The following is a 19,975-nucleotide window of genomic DNA, read 5'->3' as shown; positions in this document are numbered from 1 at the left end:
GAATTAGACATTAAAATTGCATATTGCCCCTAGGTGTCTGTTGCTGTTCTTAGTGTATATAATACTTTTGCTTGTGTTTCTTGGTACAGACCAGAGCAAAATGTAGCTTCCACCGAAGACTCGGTCTCGTATAGTGCTGTGAGAGTATGCAAGGTGCTGAGTAATGACATTTGGAGCAAGATTAGAGCGTCCGGATGTTATGAAGGGTGTTACACATAGGGCAAATCGTGGTGTCCATCCTAGTGAGGTTTTTGTTATTTACCTATAGTCACATAACCTTCGATGGTACTACCCATATTTGAGGACTCATCTAGTCTAAGGGATGAATACTTCACAGACATTTTTCCTAGCGTCTACGTGCATATCACCAAATTTAAGTGTATTACTTTACATTCCTTTTAAAAATTCCTAGTTGTACAGTGATGTGTGATGTATTTTCCCAAAATATTTAATACATAGCGAAAATAATATGAGCTTTAATGGGTTAATATGTTCAAAATGATTTAAGACTACCAGGATACCCCTGCTTAGCTACGGTTATCTTTCTATGTTTTACATTTTGGGTAGTCCGTTATCGGTTGACCCTGTGAATGCATATACATCTTCAGTTCGTACGTCAAACGGTTTTGGAGGAATGATTATATATTTTCGGATTTAGCAATCATTTGAACCCCGTAGAATTGGAATGTTTTAAGCCCCTGCCTTATTCAAGTCTAGGACATAGAAGCGACCAACGTGTGAAATTTTAACTTCGTTCGTTGAACAGTAATGGAGGAAGGGCGGTTTTGTTTCAGGGGTAGAATGTTTAAAAAATATTTCTTACTTAGAACACAGAAAACTTACCTTCAATTAAATATTTAATTTCATACATGGAACGGTTTTGGAAGAATGAATATTGTAATTTTCAGAGTGAACCCCCATCTAAAGACCTTAGTACAGACATATTTTGAAGTATATGATATTTGATGTCTAGAATATTAAGATTACAATTTCGTACGTCAAACAGTTTTGGAGGGATGAACCGGGCGGTACACCTCCATGCCGCTCATTCAAATATTGCGCCAATTTAAACTCCCCTACAGGAGAAGTTTGGAACCTTGAAAACTGAACTAATTCTACTATTTCTTAAAAGATGTCACTACTGTAAATTTGGTAATCTTGAAGTGTTCTGAACTGTGTCTATTTTGATTTGTGTTTGTTTATTCCGTATCAAGAAGTGTGGACATTCTCTTCTAGATGTCTCTACAGAGAAAAAACCTAGGATTACGCACTCTGTTGCAAAGGAATGAACCTTCTTGAAGAAGTTTTGTGTTCATAAGTTTTTGACCTTACTAAATTTTGTTCTGTGGTTGGTGGGTTGGCAACATTGATCATTTCTACCCGCTTGTTTTGAATTTAGCCAATCCCGAGTTTCTCTAATTAATTTTTGACCAATAACGTATGTCTTCTCCGATATGGATATGTTGCTTTAAGCTATCCAATAAAGTTGAGGGGGGTGTGTGTACTCATTCTTGAAAGGTCTCGAATATTCCACGAGGGTATATAAACTGCTGATTTTCTTGTCTCGGTGCCACTTCATCGACATCTTGCTTAGTGTGTGATTATGTAGCAGGGGGCGGGAAGCGCCTCTTTCTTCGGGCAGCAGTTCATCCACAAGGTAATGGCCGTTTAATAACTTTATTTCTTGCTAGCTCAGCAGTTTAACCCTCGGGGCAGGTTCGAAACTTTTCTCATGTAACCTATCTTTAAAATGTAATAGACATTTGGTAAAATTTCGTCTCTTTAACTACACATTGGGATAGAGAGTGCCTAACCCTCTCGAGCTCCCACTCATATTGTTTTGAGGTGACTACGTTTTCATAACCGTTTTTCTTCTCTTCGTAATGTAATAAAGTTTTCTTATCGTGTCACCTCCTTAGTATGGGATTAGCCCTTGCGTAAGCGGCCTAGTGCCAAGTAGGTTTCAAGAGTGTATTAGGAGTGCAAGCTTCGCCTCCATTCTATTTTGTATTATGGGCCAGTAACTTAACCTGATGTTTTATTTTCCTCATGTAAAGGCCCTGTAGGTTGGATATCAAATACCCCTGTTTCTTGGTGTGCCTTAAGGGCAGATAGAAATGAAGTTTGTTGTAGCCTTTGATAGGCTTGTCAAATTGAGAGCGGGCCTGCTCTTTTTCTTAACACTGTAATTAGGAGCAAGTGCTCCTTGTACTTGGGGGTTTTATGCCCTTCTGCAATAGTAGTTGTGAGCTGAGAGCTCAGGAATTATACTTGGGGCTTGAAGCCCAGATTTTGTAATAACTCCTGAAATCTTGTAATTTCTTTGTACCTGATTTTGGCTTGTTGCTGACTTGTTATTTGTTGAGTTTTGAAAGTCTATATGAAAATTGTTAAACCTTGTTGTCTGTTGAAAACATAACCTTTGTCAAAGTTTTAAATTAACTTTAATTCTGTAGTTGAGACCTATTCCAGTCAGCACCTTCTTTCACCTCTGCAAATCCACAAAACATCGTAATAATAATAATAATAATAATAATAATAATAATAATAATAATAATAATAGTGTTAGTGGCTTTACGTCCCACTAACTACTTTTACGGTTTCCGGAGACGCCTAGGTGCCAGAATTTAGTTCCACAGTTGTTCCTTTTACGTACCAGTAAATCCATCGACACGAGGCTGACGTATTTGGGCACCTTCAAATACCACCGGACTGAGCCAGGATCGAACCTGCCAAGTTGGAGTCAACCGTCTGAACCACTCATCCTAGCGGAGGGATGAATAATTTTGTTTCTGGAGTTACCAACTTAGTCGGTTTTTAAATAAATCATATTTCACACCTAGGATATAAAATGCATACTGTCATTTGGAATATTGTTTTCGTACGTTAAACGATTTCGGAGGAATACATATTTTTGTTTTGGAATATTAAACCCCATTCAACTTCCTGAGGAGTTTTTTTTTCAAACCTTCTGTTATTTAACACTTAGGATATCATTTTAAATGTTAACTTCGTAAGTCACGCGGTTTCAGGGTAATGAATATTTTTATCATCAGGCCTCAACCGCCCACCTACCTCAAAATCCCTCAGGGGTTTATTGTTTTAAGATTATTTCTTATTAAAAATCGAATACACAGAGGGGCAACCATCATGAACAGTATCAAACTTGTGTGTCTAGAGATTTCAGAGAAATGCATATTTTTGTCATCAGGCCTAACCCCACAGTTGAAAATCTTTAAGGGTGCATTGTTTTAAAACTATTTCTTATTTAACATGCAACTATCGAGTAAAATTTTAACTTCTTAATCAAACACTTTCAGGGAAATTAATAATTTTGTCATCAGGACTCAGCCCCCAGACAAAACCCCTTAGAGGTGTATTGCATAAAGACGACTTACCATTTAAAATCTAAGACATAGAGGAGCAACCATCGTGTGAAATTTCAACCTCTTGTGCCTAGCGGTTTCAGAGAAATTAATATTTTTTCATCAGGTCTCATCAGGTTTCATCAGGTCACCCTTTAGGGGTGTATTGTTTTAAAACCACTTGTTATTTAAAATCTAAGCTAGAATCAACCATCATGTGAAAAATGAAATTCCTAATCATTCAGTTTCAGAGAAATGAATTTTTTGTCATCACAGTTCAATTATCTCATTGTTTTAACACCGCTTCTTATTTAAAATCTAAGGCATATAAGAGAAACCACAATGTTAAATTTCAACCTTGTATGCCAAACGGCTTCAGAGAAATGAATACTTTTCCCCAATTAAAAACCCTTAGGGGTGTATTGTTTTAAGAACATGCTGAAACACGTGTTTCTTTATTTGTTTTGTATTTGTGCTAAGTTCCGAGAAAATCTGATCAAAAATATTTCTCCAATACAAACTTTCATACCCCCCTTTTACGCCTTTAGGAGGCCGGCTCCATGGCTAAATTGTTAGAGTGCTGGCCATTGGCCACAGGTATTCTGGGTTTGATTCCCGGTAGTGTCGGGAATTTTAACCATCATTGGTTAATTTCGCTGGCACGGGGGCTGGGTATATGTGCCGTCTTCATCATCACTTCATCCACATCACGACACGCAGGTCACCTGCAGGAGTCAAATCAAAAGACCTGCATCTGGCGAGCCGAACTTGTGCTCGGACACTCCCGGCACTAAAAGCCATACTCCATTTAATTTCATATCCCTTTAGGAGGTGACTTCCAAAAAGCAAAAAATATGTGTTTGAAAATTCACTTAAATGGGTTGTAGAAAGGACTGAAAAGTGAGTTGAACTCTTTCTATGAGGATACTTATATCTCAAAAACTGAAGATGTTACAGACATGATTATTTACATTTTGAAACACTTCTATCAAGATGTAAGTCAATAGACGCGTTAAATAACGTTTCTCAATATATATTTTGAACCCCGTCATTACCCCTAAGGGGTTTTGATTTTGAGAACTCCCTTCTTAGTAACTACACTATGATATGAAACCACTGACCTGATTTCATATATATATATAGCTTCAGTGGTTTTGTCTCGGCGATGATGAAATGAAATGGCGTATGGCTTTTAGTGCCGGGAGTGTCCGAAGACATGTTCGGCTCGCCAGATGCAGGTCTTTCGAGTTGACTCCCGTAGGCGACCTGCGCGTCTTGATGAGGATGAAATGATGATGAAGACAACACATACACCCAGTCCCCATGCCATTGGAATTAACCAATTAAGGTTAAAATCCCCGACCCGGCCGGGAATCGAACCCGGGACCCTCTGAACCGAAGGCCAGTACGCTGACCGTTCAGCCAACGAGTCGGACTCGGCGATGATGAATCTGTCAGACAGTCTGGACATGTTATTTTGTATATATTGACTAGCTGTTGCCCGCGGCTTCGTTCGCGAGAATTTCGTAATTTTATAAAAGTAATCATTCCTCGGCACTGCACTAAGATAACATCAGAAAGTTCCTACAGTATAAAAACTCGACGAAAAATTGAGTTTTATTCACCCCAAAACCTCTTTGTAAACCACGTATGTGATATTGCTTTTTATGGCTATAACTTCTTTCCCTTAAGTGTATACCGAGCTCGATAGCTGCAGTCGCTTAAGTGCGGCCAGTATCCAGTATTCGGGAGATCGTAGGTTCGAACCCCACTGTCGGCAGTCCTGAAAATGGTTTTCCGTGGTTTCCCATTTTGTTTTTGCTAGGGGCTTTACGTCGCACCGACACAGATAGGTCTTATGGCGACGATGGGAGAGGAAAGGGCTAGGAGTTGGAAGGAAGCGGCCGTGGCCATAATTAAGGTACAGCCCCAGCATTTGCCTGGTGAGAAAATGGGAAACCACGGAAAACCATTTTCAGGGCTGCCGATAGTAGGATTCGAACCTACTATCTCCCGGATGCAAGCTCACAGCCGCGCGCCTCTACGCGCACGGCGTTTCCCATTTTCACACCAGGCAAATGCTGGGGCTGTAACTTAATTAAGGCCACGGCCGCTTCCTCTCCACTCCTAGCCCTTTCCTGTCCCATCGTCGCCGTAAGACCTATCTGTGTCGGTGCGACGTAAAACAACTAGCAAAAAAAAACCTTGTGTTTTTTTTTCGAAAACAAAAAAATACGTGTTTTCTAATATTTAAAGAAGATTCCAAATACCAGTTTATGCATGTATAACATGTTAAGATATCTAGATATACTCATTTTAAAAATTCACCCCCTTTTTCACTCCTTTCCACTCCCTTAAGTGGATTTTCCGAAAACAAAAAAATACGTGTTTCTTTATTTTTAAAGATTACAAATACCAATCAATGTTCACGTCTTTAAACAGTTAAGTTTTTGAGATACAGATATACCCATTATAGAAAATTCGCCCCCCCCCCCATTTTCACCCCCTTAGCGACGGAATATCCAAAAATTCTTCCTTGGCGAACACATATAACTTACTGCAATATAAATGTATCCCCAAAATTTCATTTTTTTTTTTTTATGTCCAGTAGTTTTGGCTCGGCGATGATCAATCAGTCAGAAGTTGTTATTTTATATATAGGGATTGGTGTTAATAGAACACTTCATTGTAGTTTAGTCTTACTCATATTGTCCTCGGTGAGATCATGTCGGTTGCAGCTTCTCTCGGGAGGCTGGAAGCCAGGGCCATTAGCGTAACTCAATGTAGAGTACGGCAGCTTGTCAACATCAGATAGACCGGCCAGTCCTGTGAACATAAAACATATGCGACTGCTATTACGTGACCATAAGCATGTCTGTTAAGTTAGGAACAATCAGTGAAGTCCAAAATCAATGGCAGGAGTACAAAAACAAAAATCGATATTCAGTATGTGAAGTTCACTCCTTTCACTCTTTGTTATTCAAAAATTGGTAAATGCGACCGAGTTTCATTTGTCCGTTAGAAACTGGTGTGTTCATGGTTGATGCAGAAAGAATAAATTTTAGCCGGAAAAATAGGGTTCGAAGTTCGGTCAATTCAAACAACATTCATCATTAAAGATGTTGGTGTGCAGTTTTCTCTTATATAATGCCCGGCTCCTTAGATGAATGGTCAGCGTACTGGCCTTTGGTTGAGAGCACCCCGGGTTTGATTCCCGGCCCGCCTAGGATTTTAACTGCGTATTCATTTGTGTTCGCTTAAATACACGTTTCTACTTATCTACTTCTAACCACCTCAGAAACACGCAATAGTGAATACATTCCCTCAACGTAGGGTTGGCGTCGGATAAAAAACTGAGCCACTACCGGGTGAGTTGGCCGTGCGGTTACGGGCACGCAGCTGCGAGCTCGCATCCGGGAGATAGTGGGTTCGAACCCCACTAAAGGCAGCTCTGAAGATGGTTTCCCGTGGTTTCCCATTTTCACAGCAGGCAAATGCTGGGGCTGTACCTTAATTAAGGCCGCAGCCGCTTCCTTCCCATTCCTAGGCCTTTCCTGCCCCGTGGTCGCCATAAGACCTATCTGTGTCGATGCGACGTAAAGCAACTAGCAAAAGAAAACTGAGCCAAATCCATTACAATTATTACCAAAAAGGCCAGGAAGAAGAAGAATGATAATAATAAAAAGAATTTCTTATACAATACTAAGCGCAGCGTGGCAGTTTGTCTTCGGTATTTATTTATTTTCGTAGCGTAACGGTTAGTGTTATTAGCTGCCGTCCTCGGGGGCCCGGGTTCGATTCCCGATACTGTCAGGAATTTAAAACTGGCAGGAGGGCTGGCATGTGGGTAAAATGGTACATGCATCTCACCTCCAATGGGGGTGTGCCTGAAAAGAGCTGCACCACCTCGGGATGAGGACACGAGTTTACTTTATTTATTTATTTATTTATTTATTTATTTATTTATTTATTTATTTATTTATTTATTTATTTATTTATTTATTTATATTGCTAACTATTTAATGCAGAATTAACACATAGGGTTATTCAATGACAGTAGGAAAAGGAAGTGTTAGAACGGGGAAAAAAGGTAATTCCTTAATAATGTGTACCCCGGGCATTTGCCAGGTGTACAAATAAAAACCATGAAGGAGAAAGTTAACAGCACAGATATATTTTAATAATTTCATATTACACTTGGGAATGATACGAGTACTAAGCAAAGAAACGAAAATTGCAAGCATAAAGTTTTCTGTGATTTGAACTAAAGTTATTTCCCTTTTTGTCTGAAAATCTCACAACATTCACTGACTTGGATTCGAACGTGGCCATGTAGGTGAGAAGCTAGCAGTTATGTCACTAAGATATCACAAAATATCTAGTCATAGCATCTGAGATGAGTGAGCATGTAGAAACGTGGGCTGAGTATAGACACAAAAAATACAGCTCATCAGGTTACTAACCACTGATCTCTAATAATCGAATTCGCAGGTTATTTCCCCCCTCCGTACCTAACAATGCCTAGAATGTGGCCTTGTACTTCCTCCTTCTTCGTACTCAAGGTACAGAACTAAGATTTAAGTGACCTTGGTTGGAGTAATAATATTACATAATAATACTGCCTGACGTGTTAATTGCAGGCAAACGGAAACTCGCCATTTCGAAATAACTCTTTCCTGCAAATCAGTAATGTGAAGAATGTCCAGAACACGTCTGTTGCCATTAGTGGCAGAAGTGGCGTATTGTTCTGTTCCGCCGACCAGGATAGCTGATAGTGCCCATCAACACGGGCGCACACGGTTTCATATCTCAAAGAAATTATTCTCCTGAGTTTCAACTTCCTTTTCTTTTTACGACACAGACTGGTCTTATAGCGACGATGGAATAGGAAAGGGCTAGGAATGGGAACGAAGTGGCCGTGGTCTTATTTAAGGTACATCCCCAGCATTTGCTTGGTGTGAAAATGGAAAACCACGGGAAACCATCTTCAGGACTGCCGACAGTGGGGTTCGAACCCACTATCTCCCGAATACTGGAAACTGGCCGCACTTAAACGACTGCAGCTATCGAGCTCTATCGAGTTTCAACTTTCAACACCAGAAATGTGCCTAGATGGTACCTTTCTCAAGGCCAAAGTTGCTTCACTATTTCAGCCCGAAGTAGTTGTAAGTACACATAGCATAACAGCATTTGCACAAGTTACAGTAATTTCAGACAAGTTATTCGCAATTCAAACTCACTGAAGGTTCAAGTATAGAGAAAACAAGTTATCAATCAAGATTCAAATTCACTGCAAGATGTAGAATTACCTATTCAAACTTACTTGATATTACAGTTTTACAGAAAACAGGTTATAAATCAGAATTAAAAGAGAATTATTGCAAAAATAGGTTTTCAATTAGAATTATGGAAGTAGGCTCTCAGTTATTGTAATTTAAACTCGCTGGGAGTTACAGTATTAAAGAAAACAGGTATTTAATGAGAAGTCAAACGCACGGTAAGTTACAGTGATTCCTTAATTTGAACACAGATATGCACGTCTAACCAAGTGCGCTTCTCGTCCAGACAAATCATTTCCCATGTACTGAATATTACAGAGTGTGGATATAGCTCTGCATGCAATCTAAATAGATTTTTGCACATTATATGAAAGTGAGGTTTTTTTGGAAATGTTTCAAGCATAAAATTATAATACCAAGTTTATCAAAGATTCACTGATTGGTGGTTAGGAGAATATGACTTTACGGTTGTTCATGAATGCAGGAAATCTTGGTTTTCCCAAAAAATTGACTTGTCTCATTGGAAAACTGCGCTGTACGGTATCTCAAAGAATACGATTTTACTTTCAGCTGTTAAAAACTCAAACTGATTCTGAAATATTTGTCTCTGAGTAGTTCAGACTAAGTTAACGAGTTTTATCTGGGCTTAGTTCTGTGCTATTTGAAGGTCCTCAAATACGCCAACTTCGTGCCGTATCGTCACGTAAATAAACTCCTACAGGAAAATTATTCCAGTACCTCGGCGTCTCTGAAAATCATCATCATTATTATTATTATTATTATTATTATTATTATTATTATTATTATTATTATTATTATTATTTTTTTTTTTTTTTTTTTTTTTTGAAAGGAAGTAAGGCCCGCTTACTCCTCGCTAAGGGTACTTGATGTTCTACTGGGGAAGTTAAACGTTCAGTCTGACTTACGTATGATTGCATAGTCAAATTATATTTAGATGAGGCTGTAATTAATTCTGTACCTAAAATGTCGTTCCCACGAGTCGGGTAGCCACTGTAGGACATGGTGTGGGCATGATCTGCTGTCACCACGATCAGCGTGTCTTCATTACTCGTAAGCTCCATGGCCTTCTTGACTGCTTTGGCCATCTCCACTGTCTCATCCAAAGCACGTTTCGCTGTCGTTGAATGATGAGCATGATCAATTCTGCCACCTGTAATAATAATAAGTAGAATAAGAATAAGACGAAGAAGAATCGTACTATTACAGTTCTGTAAGGATTTGAACTTTCCCCATAAAAGAGGTTTCAGTACCCATAATACAACAATGGGCGAAAGATATTACTTACATACTAAATAGAACTTTGGATGAGGATTACTCAGTCGGAGAAATGCAGCTGAGAATTGTACATTGCATATGGCACATCACTATTTCTACAGAGAGTTCCTTAATTTATCCCAGTAAAAATTTGAAAATATATTTCTTCGTTATACCATGTAGTTCAAGAAACCTTTGATCTTATTAACTGTAGGCAGCTGTTCTAGGGAACGTATACTGCACTTGTAGTGATGTGTGCATGTATTGTTACCAAAATCCTACTGGTTTCAGAGATACCAACAGTGCCGAATTAAACCCTGTATGGACCCATAGGCAGTTGAGCTCGTATGGTCATCCTTGACAAATACTTCCTACCAAACATTTAATTTCACCCCCAAATCAAACCAAACCCCATGGCGAAAGAGCCCCGAAGGGCCATGGCCCACCAATCGACTGGTGCTCAGCCCGAAGGGCTGCAGATAATGAGGTGTCGTATGGTCAGCACGACTGATTCTCTCGTCCGTTATTCTTGGCTTGCAAGACCGGGGCCGCCATCTCACCGTCAGATAGCTCTTCAGTTGTAATCACGTAGGATGAGTGGAACTCGAACCAGCCCTCATATACACGTAAAACCCCTGACCTGGCCGGGAATCGAACCCGGGGCCTCCGGGTAAGAGGCAGGCACGCTACCCCAACACCGCGGGGCCGGATATAATTTCATCCCCAAATTTTAATACAACAGCTAAAAAAAGACAAACATTATAAAATAATTAAGATTTCGTTCAAATTCCAGTTACTTCAGGGGAAAACAGTGTATTGCATAAAATTAACATGGCTATGCAATATAATACATCATTACAAAACATAAAAGAACTCCTTAAAAATAAACAAACTAACATCACTTTAAACATTCTCTTTCCTCATTTTTTCAAAAAAATCATTCAGATTATCTCGACAGCTTTTTTTTTCCTTTTTACAATATGCCATATTCAGTAGAAATAATGGCAAGAGAATTTAGTCGTTCTTGTATCACTGAATTTCGATGACAACCCTTAAGTAGTTTTAATTGAAAAAATTTCCGTTCAGCAGCAGTGTTTGGTTTCATGAGACTCCTATAAATCCTCAATACTGTCATGATATTTGGAAATATTAATTGACTTCGTTTTAAAAAATGAGGCTGAATGACAGCGCAGCGGCGCAGGAAATTTGTACAGTAAGATTGGTTGCTAGGGGCATCCTTATGTGTCAACTACGGCAACAGGTGTCGAGGTGCACGCTTCTTTAACTGTATGAAAAACAAACATTATTTTAAAGAAACTCAGCTCGCTATTGCCATTCAGAAACTCTTCGCAAATCTGTTCATAAACTTATCCGCAGTCCACACAGCCACATAATTTACTATATGGGGTCTAAATTTGACCTGTTGTCTTCGGGCCCATAGAAGCGCGGAGCCCAAAGGTGGTAGCCTACTCTGCCTATTGGGTAATCCGGAACTGAATACACAGCGTGGCCAGTTTTGACATTGGGCGCCAGAATATTCAAAGAAATGTCAGACACTAACCTCCTCTCAGCAAATCATATTCCTTGATTCCGGGGACTGGCTGTTCATCTACAACTTACCATGCCAGGCATCTTTTATACAGTATGATTCGACACTGAGCAGTGGCGTATACTGAGGGCTACCAAGGCTATCGGTGAAGCCCTAACCTCAAATGAGAACGATGTAAATCTAGAGCACATTGTAATGTAAGCATCTGACACATTGTTTCATTTACAAATCTTGAACGCAATGAGATAAAACGTCTCTCGAATGTCTGAGAGCAAGGCATCGGAGAAAGATATCGCAGCCCAGGCACTCCGTCCCTATCCCCTCGCCTCACCTCACACGGCTTGCAGCTAAACACCCGTCAGGAGCGGGGACCGGCGGGGAATAGGTGTGCTAGGCTTCGGTCTGTCAGATCGCAACTGCTAACGGAGATATAGCTCAAAGATTCGAAGTTCTCCGGATGTTTCCGAATTGACATCGTATATATTTCCTCACCTCATACTCAGATAACAGAGTGCTGGTATTCACTCCTTTTTGCTCCTACATCCTTGTAGAAAGACACTGCAGGCCTACTGTTATTAATAGGAGTAATACAGTTTTCTTTTTATAGGTAGATCTGCTGAAATTGTAATGCAATCTTTCAGGTTTAGTGTTCTCTTTAGTTGGTTGGAATCGAACCTGTGATCATAGGTCGGAAACCATCACTGATCTCCCGAGAAGAAAGCTAATAAACGAGTGAACGATGAGTACCACTGCTGGCAATGCTGTAAAATTCAAAATTTTAATTTAATAATAATAATAATAATGGTGGATGGCATATGTATAAAATGAATGGTGAAGACGTGATAAACACGCATTTCCCAAGCCAGGGGAATTAAAGAGTATGAGGGGGTTGATTCTGAGAATTGAACCGGGCCCATCGGACCAAAGGCAAGCATTCTATCCATTTCGCCACAAAGCCGGACTTTAATTTGCTAAAACTTAGGCTACTATCTCCACTGATCAGGTGTTGATTGTTGACAGTAGCAGAGACTAGGGCAGTAGCTTGTGAAACATGACTGGCAATACAGCAGGCTACTCTGTTGGCTATTGGCTGCAGCTCAGAACGCTTAGGGCTTGACATTCACTAAACCGACTATCGAAAAGGGGTAACCTAAGTCTAGTTGTAGCCCACGTCTTGATTCCAGCATACGCCACTGACACCGAGGTTAGTTTTGTTTGTGCTAAAGTTGTTCGCCAATGCTAGGCGTCCATTTACCCATCTATGACAGCTTGTGTGTGTCCCCCCATTAATACCTTGAAAAACCATATATTATGAAGATTCTTTACTATCCCGACATCACGTAGATCTAGATTCCCGAACGCTAAGAGAAATCATTCTGTTTTTGTAGTCGGTAGCCATACAGTTTGCCTCACTCATCGTTTCTGCGAAGGTAAGAATCCTACACTCCTGTGCATACAAGCCATTATGCTAATTTACACATTGTTGACAGTTGTATAGTTTCTTCCTGGTGGTATTCCCACCACTAGTACTACAACAGGGTAAAAAAAGGCTTTCCTGGAAATTGGTGTTTACGAACTCAGAAAAGCGTCAAGGTAATATGATGTAGATAAGTGCACTGAGAAAGGTGTCGTAGCAAAAACTGTGCTTTTCCCATCCACTTATTACAATATTATTAGTGAAGAATCTCTTGTCATCCAGGATGACTGCCAGAAGGAAAGTGCGGTCTGTGCTACGATGAAGGTCAACAGCTAAATGGAAGAATGTAATAAGAGCTGGAATGACCGATATCTCCTTCAAACCATAGAGTGAATTTATTAATAATGGCAATGCTATTAGTTATAAGAACGAGCCGCAAGGTTTGGGTCACGCAGCTATAAGCTTGCATTCTGGAAATAGCGGGTTCGAACCGCACTGTTGGCAGCCCTGAAGATCGTTTTCCGTGGTTTCATATTTTCAGACCAGCAAATGCTGGGGATGTATCTTAATTAAGGTCACGGTCGCTTCCTTCCCACTCCTAGCCCTTTCCTACCCCAACGTCGCTATCAGTCCTATCGTGTCGGTGCGTAAAGCAAATTATAAAGAAAAAAGTTTAAAGTTCAAATAACTACACTTACGGTTTTCGAAGGTGCCAGCATTTTGTCTCGCAGGAGCTCTTTTATGTGGCGGCAAATCTGCCAAAACGAGGCTGACGTATTTGTGCGTATTAAAATTCTAACGAATTGATCCGTGATAGAACAGCCAAACTGAGCTCAGAAGGCCAGCGCTCTACCATCTGAGCCACTCAGCCTAGCGAGCGAATTTAAGAGACCGAAAATTTCATCATCTCTTTGAGCCAGTTTGACCTGATATGTAGGCTAGTGTGGTGCGAAGTGCAGAACTTTTGAACTCTTAACCCTATTCCGTAACTTCGTATAATGTATCACTGTGTAGATCTGTCCCTCTCCTGCAATCCATGAAAAATTTCTACAAATATTGTGACATAAATTTTGCGAAATCTCGTAAATTCGTATAATTTATACTGTATCACTATGTAGGTCTACTCCTTTCCGGATATCTATGAAAAGTCTATGCAAACATAGTGAAATACTCTCCTGACGATCACTGAAATCTCGTAAAGTGCACCAGTGTCAATGGCTATCGTATAGCCTCTTTAGCGTCTTATGGGTAAACCCAGCTGATGGGGAACAAATATAGATGACTGAAGAACGTACACAAAGGGGTTACGTCTCAAAACTCACGAGTTTCAAAACTCACGGGCTAAAATTAGTTACAAATAGTATCAAAACTCACGACTACAAACTGGTGGCTAAAGTAAACATTCTAATGAGTCTTAAAATTCACGACTCCGGACAGCAGGTGCTTGCGATTACCGCATGAGGGATGAGGTGCCCGGTGACTCACGCTTCCCTCGCGACAGGCAGGGGATATTGTGGATGTTATTCTGCCACTCCGACCCACAGGGGAAAAATAATGGCTGGTGAATGAAAGAGACCGAGGTTTATTATTATTATTATTATTATTATTATTATTATTATTATTATTATTATTATTATTATTATTATTATTAAAATTTTTTGCTGTTGTCATAAAGCTAATATAATGCATTTTTTACCTTTCACATAAATTTATAATAATGATATGTGGCCTTCGGGGAGGTCTGGCGCAGGTCTTCAGAGTTGACGCCCTATAGGTCACCTGCACGTGTGTAAGGATAAGGCCCTACTTAAGATGAAGTCTAATGCTGAAGATGGCACGAACATCCAGTCCCCGAGCCATAGGAATTAACTAATGAAAGTTAAAATCTCCGGTCCGACCAGAAATCGAACCCGGGACCCCCTGGACCCCTTGGAGCAAATGCCAGCATGCTAACAATTTATGCATGCAGCCGGACGGCATAAAATTAAAGTAGGTATATTGCCCGCTGCTAGTTAAAAGAAACTGTCAGTTGGTAGTACTGGGGCTTAGTTCCATTATGCAGCCAGAAGGCGCCATTTATTTGATAAGACACTTTATTTAGAGATATTAAAGATCAAGAACGTTAATTCACTCATTTAGTTTCATCACTTGGAGATTAATTTGAAAAAAGGCGTATTTCTATTTTTCGTAAGAGTTCATCTATTCGGTTATTTCAATAAATTGTCTATCTGACACACTTAAACGAAAAAAATTACTCATGACGCATCCGATTATTCTGTGCGATATAACTGAATGATATTTGAAACTCATTCGATTATTTAAATAATCGGACGGATGTTATTCCATTATCAAAATTACTACATTATCCCATCAGTAATAGGGTGGACATTTATCTATTCAAAGAACTGGCCCTGCTCGTGAGTTCTGAGGCTGGCCCAGGTAGAGATACCTGTTCTTACTAATCCTCTTCCTGGAATTCGTGAGTTTTGGGACTCGTGAGTTTTGAGACTCGTGAGTTTTGAGACGACACGCACACATGAGTAGTCGTGCAAGAGAATTAGGGTCGCTCACATCATTCTTTGTTTGCTAATTGCTTTACGTCGCACCGACAGAGGTATTATGGCGACGACGGGATAGGAAACGCCTAGGAGTTGAAAGGAAGTGGCCGTGGCCTTAATTAAGGTACAGCCCCAGCATTTTCCTGGTGTGAAAATGGAAACCCACGGAAAACCATCTTCAGGGTTGCCGACAGAGGGATTCGAACCCACTATCTCCCGGATGAAAGCTCAGAGCCGCATGCCCCTGACCGCATGGCCAACTCTCCCGGTGCTCACATCATTAATCGCAGTGAAAAAAATAGCACGTTTGTAATTTTTGTGGTTGTTGAGGACCTCCAGTTTTACATCTTAAATCTCTCATCCAGTGGCTGCCTAGGTGTGAAGCCAGTGACTATGGCACTCTATCATTACACCATCAAGAGCAGGGAAATTCCAACTAATGAGAGCGGTGTTCCCACAATAGATTATGTTTTGGTCAGGTTACAATAAATCGTGGTCCACCTCTGTGGTGTGGTGGTTAGTGTGATTAGCTGCCACCCCCGGAAGTGTGGGTTTGATTCCCTGCTCTGCCACGAAATTTGAAAAGTTGTACGAGTCCTGGAACGGGGTTCACTGAGCCTCGGGAGATCAACTGAATAGAAGGAGATTCGATTCCCACCTCAGACATCCTCGATGTGCTTTTCCCTTGTTTCCCACTTCTCGTCCAGGCAAATGCCGGGATGGTACCTAACTTAAAGCCACAGCCGCTTCCTTCCCTCTTACTTTGCTATCCTTTCCGATCTTCCCTTACCCCCTCCACAGGGACCCTGTTCAGTAAAGCAAGTGTGGCCTCCTCGGCGAGTTACTGGTCCTCCTTCCCAGTTTTATCCCTCGACCCGAAGTCTCCTGCTCCTAGACACTGCCCTTGAGGGGGTAGACGCGGGATCCCTCGCTGAGTCCAAAGGAAAAAAAGAACAATCCTGGACGGTAAACGGATTAAGAAAGAAAATAATAATAATAATCATAATATTGTACTACCAGTTGCGCCTCTCCCTGGTGGTAGGCAACACTTTGAACGCCTGAGGACTGTGTAGTCTCATGGAGACAGCCTCAACTGTCTGATTCTACTTGATTTTTTTGTTTATTAACAACTGTCACTACTTTTGATCTTGGAGTGCCACAAAGGGGCTTGGATTGTGTTCTGCTTAGTAGAGAATTGTACCTGTTAGAAGGTGGGCACTTGATAACTTAATTCATCGGTTTCTAAGTTGCCACTACTCTGAGTTCAAATTAGACCAACCAAACATCGCCCAGTTCGCTTCTATAAATACTGGTAATTTTGGACTTTATGGAGCAATCTGGAACTTGTTGAGTGCAGCGACCAGTGAGGTTCTCCTCACAGGAGGCTACGGACGAACTGGGGCAGCATGTAAAGCAGGCGGCAAGAATATTCTTCTCTAACATGTGAACTTACTTGCGTGTGGCAACGGTAATATACTAGCGTTCCCCCTCTAATTTGAAATAGTTAGGGTGAGACGCGTTTACCTTGTTATTAAGTGTAGGCTTCCTTAAATTTAAGCAGTTTTGTGAGATGTAGGTTTCTATCTGCCTGCGGACAGAGTGTAACCACCCAAGTGGGAGTCATGTAATTCTTAAGGATGTGCGAGTGTGAAGCCTCGTTTTCCTTGTTCAGTTTGCTTTTTGGTGACTAAGATTTTCTCATTTTTGCCTTTCATTTTGGCAATTAATTTCTTTTTGCCTTGGTCCCCCAACGTATCCTCTGTGCCATCGGACCTTCTGCCCTATTAGGTTTTATGGCAAGCCATGTCACGGGATAGCTTGAGTGGGTTCAGCATCCCATTCTATTTCGTTCTCGGTCCTTCTATTAAACTTTTATTTTTTTCTCAGTTGGCCATCTGGTATGAGCTTTTGCTCCTGCTCTTTCTAGATATTTCTGATCCATATGTTGCGCGTTGATACTCTCTGAATTGAAGGCAGCGAGTATCAAGTGATATCAAAGCTGATAAGAATTTAATGTAGTTACCTGGATGTGAACCCTAGGCCCGTGAGGAAATTGTACAACAAAGTTGAAGCTCCGATATCCTTCTCAAGGAAAACATTTATTATTGGAAGCTCCAGCTTCTTATTCACTGAAAAAATCAAAAATGTTTTTAAGGCTCGCAAGTCTTGTATTGAAAAATGGGAGCTCCTTCACTTCTGTTAGCGATTAAGCTATAAAGCTTACTATTGTAAATTCCTTTCCTAATTGTTCTTTCGGTTGTTGTTATTTCTTGTTGTTGCTGCAGCTGTTGTTGTTGTATTGAAAAGAATATTGAAACAAAAAATTGGGAATACATTCAAAATTTAAAGTTTTTGTGTGGTCATTTGCTCAGTAGTCAAGCCCTGCCACTTCTTCCCCTCCACTGCCCTTGTATTAAATAATAATAATAATAATAATAATAATAATAATAATAATAATAATAATAATAATAATAATAATAATAATAATATCGACAGCCTCATGACGCTAGATTTACCGGAATGTAAAGAATTGAGGGACCAAATCCCGGCACCTTAGCGTACTTAAAATCTATATAAAATGTGGGTGTGTTAAATAAATATTATTATTATTTTACGATTTGCTTCTACGTTGCACGGACACAGATAGATTTTATAGGGACAATGGGATAGGAAAGGGATGCGAGAGGGAAGGAAGCGGTCGTAGCCTTAACTAAGTTACAGCCCAAGCATTTGCCTAGTGTGAAAATGGGGAAACAACGGAAAACCATTTTGAGGACTACCGACAGTAGGTTTCGAACCCACTATCTCCCGAATGCAAGCTCACAGCTGTGCGATGCTAACCGCATGGTCAAGCACTCGGTATTATTATTATTATTATTATTATTATTATTATTATTACTATTATTATTATTATTATTATTATTATTATTTATGACTTTCAACATCAGCTCATATTATACTAAACTGGCAGACGTGTTTAAGAGTTGTTGTATACGATAAAACTGGTATGGAAAGGTCATTGCTGGATACATCTCTTTATATTAGGAGAAGAACCACTGTAAGAACTGTTAAGAAGGAAGCCATACTTTCCAGTGTCGACTAGTACAATGTAACATAACAACTTTCCAGTCTGTCAATCACACACAAATTTCAATATAAATTATAACACTATAAACATACCTGTAAAAAATTGCACACTATTATGCAAAGAATGACATGTTTCGTTCTACAAGAACATCCTCAGATTCTATCCAATCACTTAAATCATGCGTATATATAAACAGTATTGTTTACGTTGCGTAAGCATGTCAATGACAGCGAGTTAGGCGATATTGTGAGCAAACATAAACAAATAAAGATTTATAACTTTGCATATAATGAAAAAAGCCTGTACTTATCTAGGCTGCCGAAGATTAGTCCGTTGCCTGCAAACACTATTTCAGGACTGTGATCATGGAGAGGATAATGGTAAGCTTTGGGAATAAAATACTGTTCAGGGGAGAGGGGAGGGGAAGCAGTGGAGTGGCGAGTGGAACGATGTGGATCCTTGCTATTGGATATAATAATCTAGCATAATGTACCGCGGAGAGGGGATGGGGAAGTAGGGGCTTAGCAAGGTAAACGTTGTGGAACCTTCCTTCATCTACTGGAGAGCGGAGAGAAGGTTACTAACCTACATCATATTGTAATGTATTTTATGCATTATTGATAAATGCAAGTTAAATATTTCTGGTTACCTAAAGTATTGAATTGAAATAGAGAGTAGTTATTACACGTTTTTGTATATGATAAACAATACTTTAAACGCCTTAAGCGTTATATATATATATATATATATATATATATATATATATATCGTATGGCTTTACAAGTACACAAAAAAATATATCAAATGGAAATGTCCAAATTTGATAACTAGTCCAGAGCACTCGAAGTCACTTGATGTAGAAGCCTCAGATCACCGTTAAATGCTCGAAGTGGGCACTCCTTAACGATTTGTTCCATTGTCTGCTCCTCCGCTCCACAGTCGCAGTCAGCAGACGAACGGAAACCCCATTTCTTCAACATGTAGCCACACCTCCCTTGACCCGTCCTAATTCGGTTCAGCTTCGACCAGGTTTGACGCGGCAGTTGGAATCCTTCAACCTTCTTTGTTGGATCTTGAACCAAGTGAGCGTTGTTGGGTGGATGTTCATGCCAACGCTGTCGCCACTCAGAGGTCATGTCGAAAGAACTGATACTTTTAAAATCAGTCCAGGGTGGTTTGCGTGATTTCAGACGAGTTGTTGGTGGGTGTTGTAGGGCATCGTACAAGGGAGAGTTCTTATGAGAAGAGATCTTCTTGAGCAAGTTTACCCTAGCTGCTTTCCTCCTTAGATCTGGCGGGGCAATATTAGCTAAGACAGGTAACCACTGAATGGGAGTAGATCTGACAGTACCAGTGATCACTCTCATGGCTTCATTAAGCTGGACATCAATCTTTGTTGTGTGAATGCTGTTTTGCCATACAGGAGCACAGTATTCACCAGCAG

General features: G+C 40.2%; 1 protein-coding gene across 2 annotated transcripts in view; it reads right to left on the bottom strand.

Moving 5' to 3' along the window:
- The window catches only part of LOC136864435 (membrane-bound alkaline phosphatase), a 194,727-nt gene that overhangs the window by 16,966 nt on the left and 157,786 nt on the right, over window positions 1-19,975 (bottom strand). For both annotated transcript variants that reach the window (XM_067141427.2, XM_067141426.2), the window contains exons 8-9: window positions 9,624-9,815; window positions 6,069-6,191 (exon numbers count right to left, since the gene is read on the bottom strand). In XM_067141427.2, coding sequence (XP_066997528.2) covers window positions 6,069-6,191; window positions 9,624-9,815 — 315 coding nt within the window. The remainder of the gene's footprint in view (window positions 1-6,068; window positions 6,192-9,623; window positions 9,816-19,975) is intronic.

This window comes from Anabrus simplex, chromosome 2 (assembly GCF_040414725.1).
Source record: "Anabrus simplex isolate iqAnaSimp1 chromosome 2, ASM4041472v1, whole genome shotgun sequence".
In the NCBI taxonomy this organism is placed as follows: domain Eukaryota; kingdom Metazoa; phylum Arthropoda; class Insecta; order Orthoptera; family Tettigoniidae; genus Anabrus; species Anabrus simplex.
Note: the sequence above shows the minus strand (reverse complement) of the source record. Positions and strands in the feature narration are given on the sequence as shown.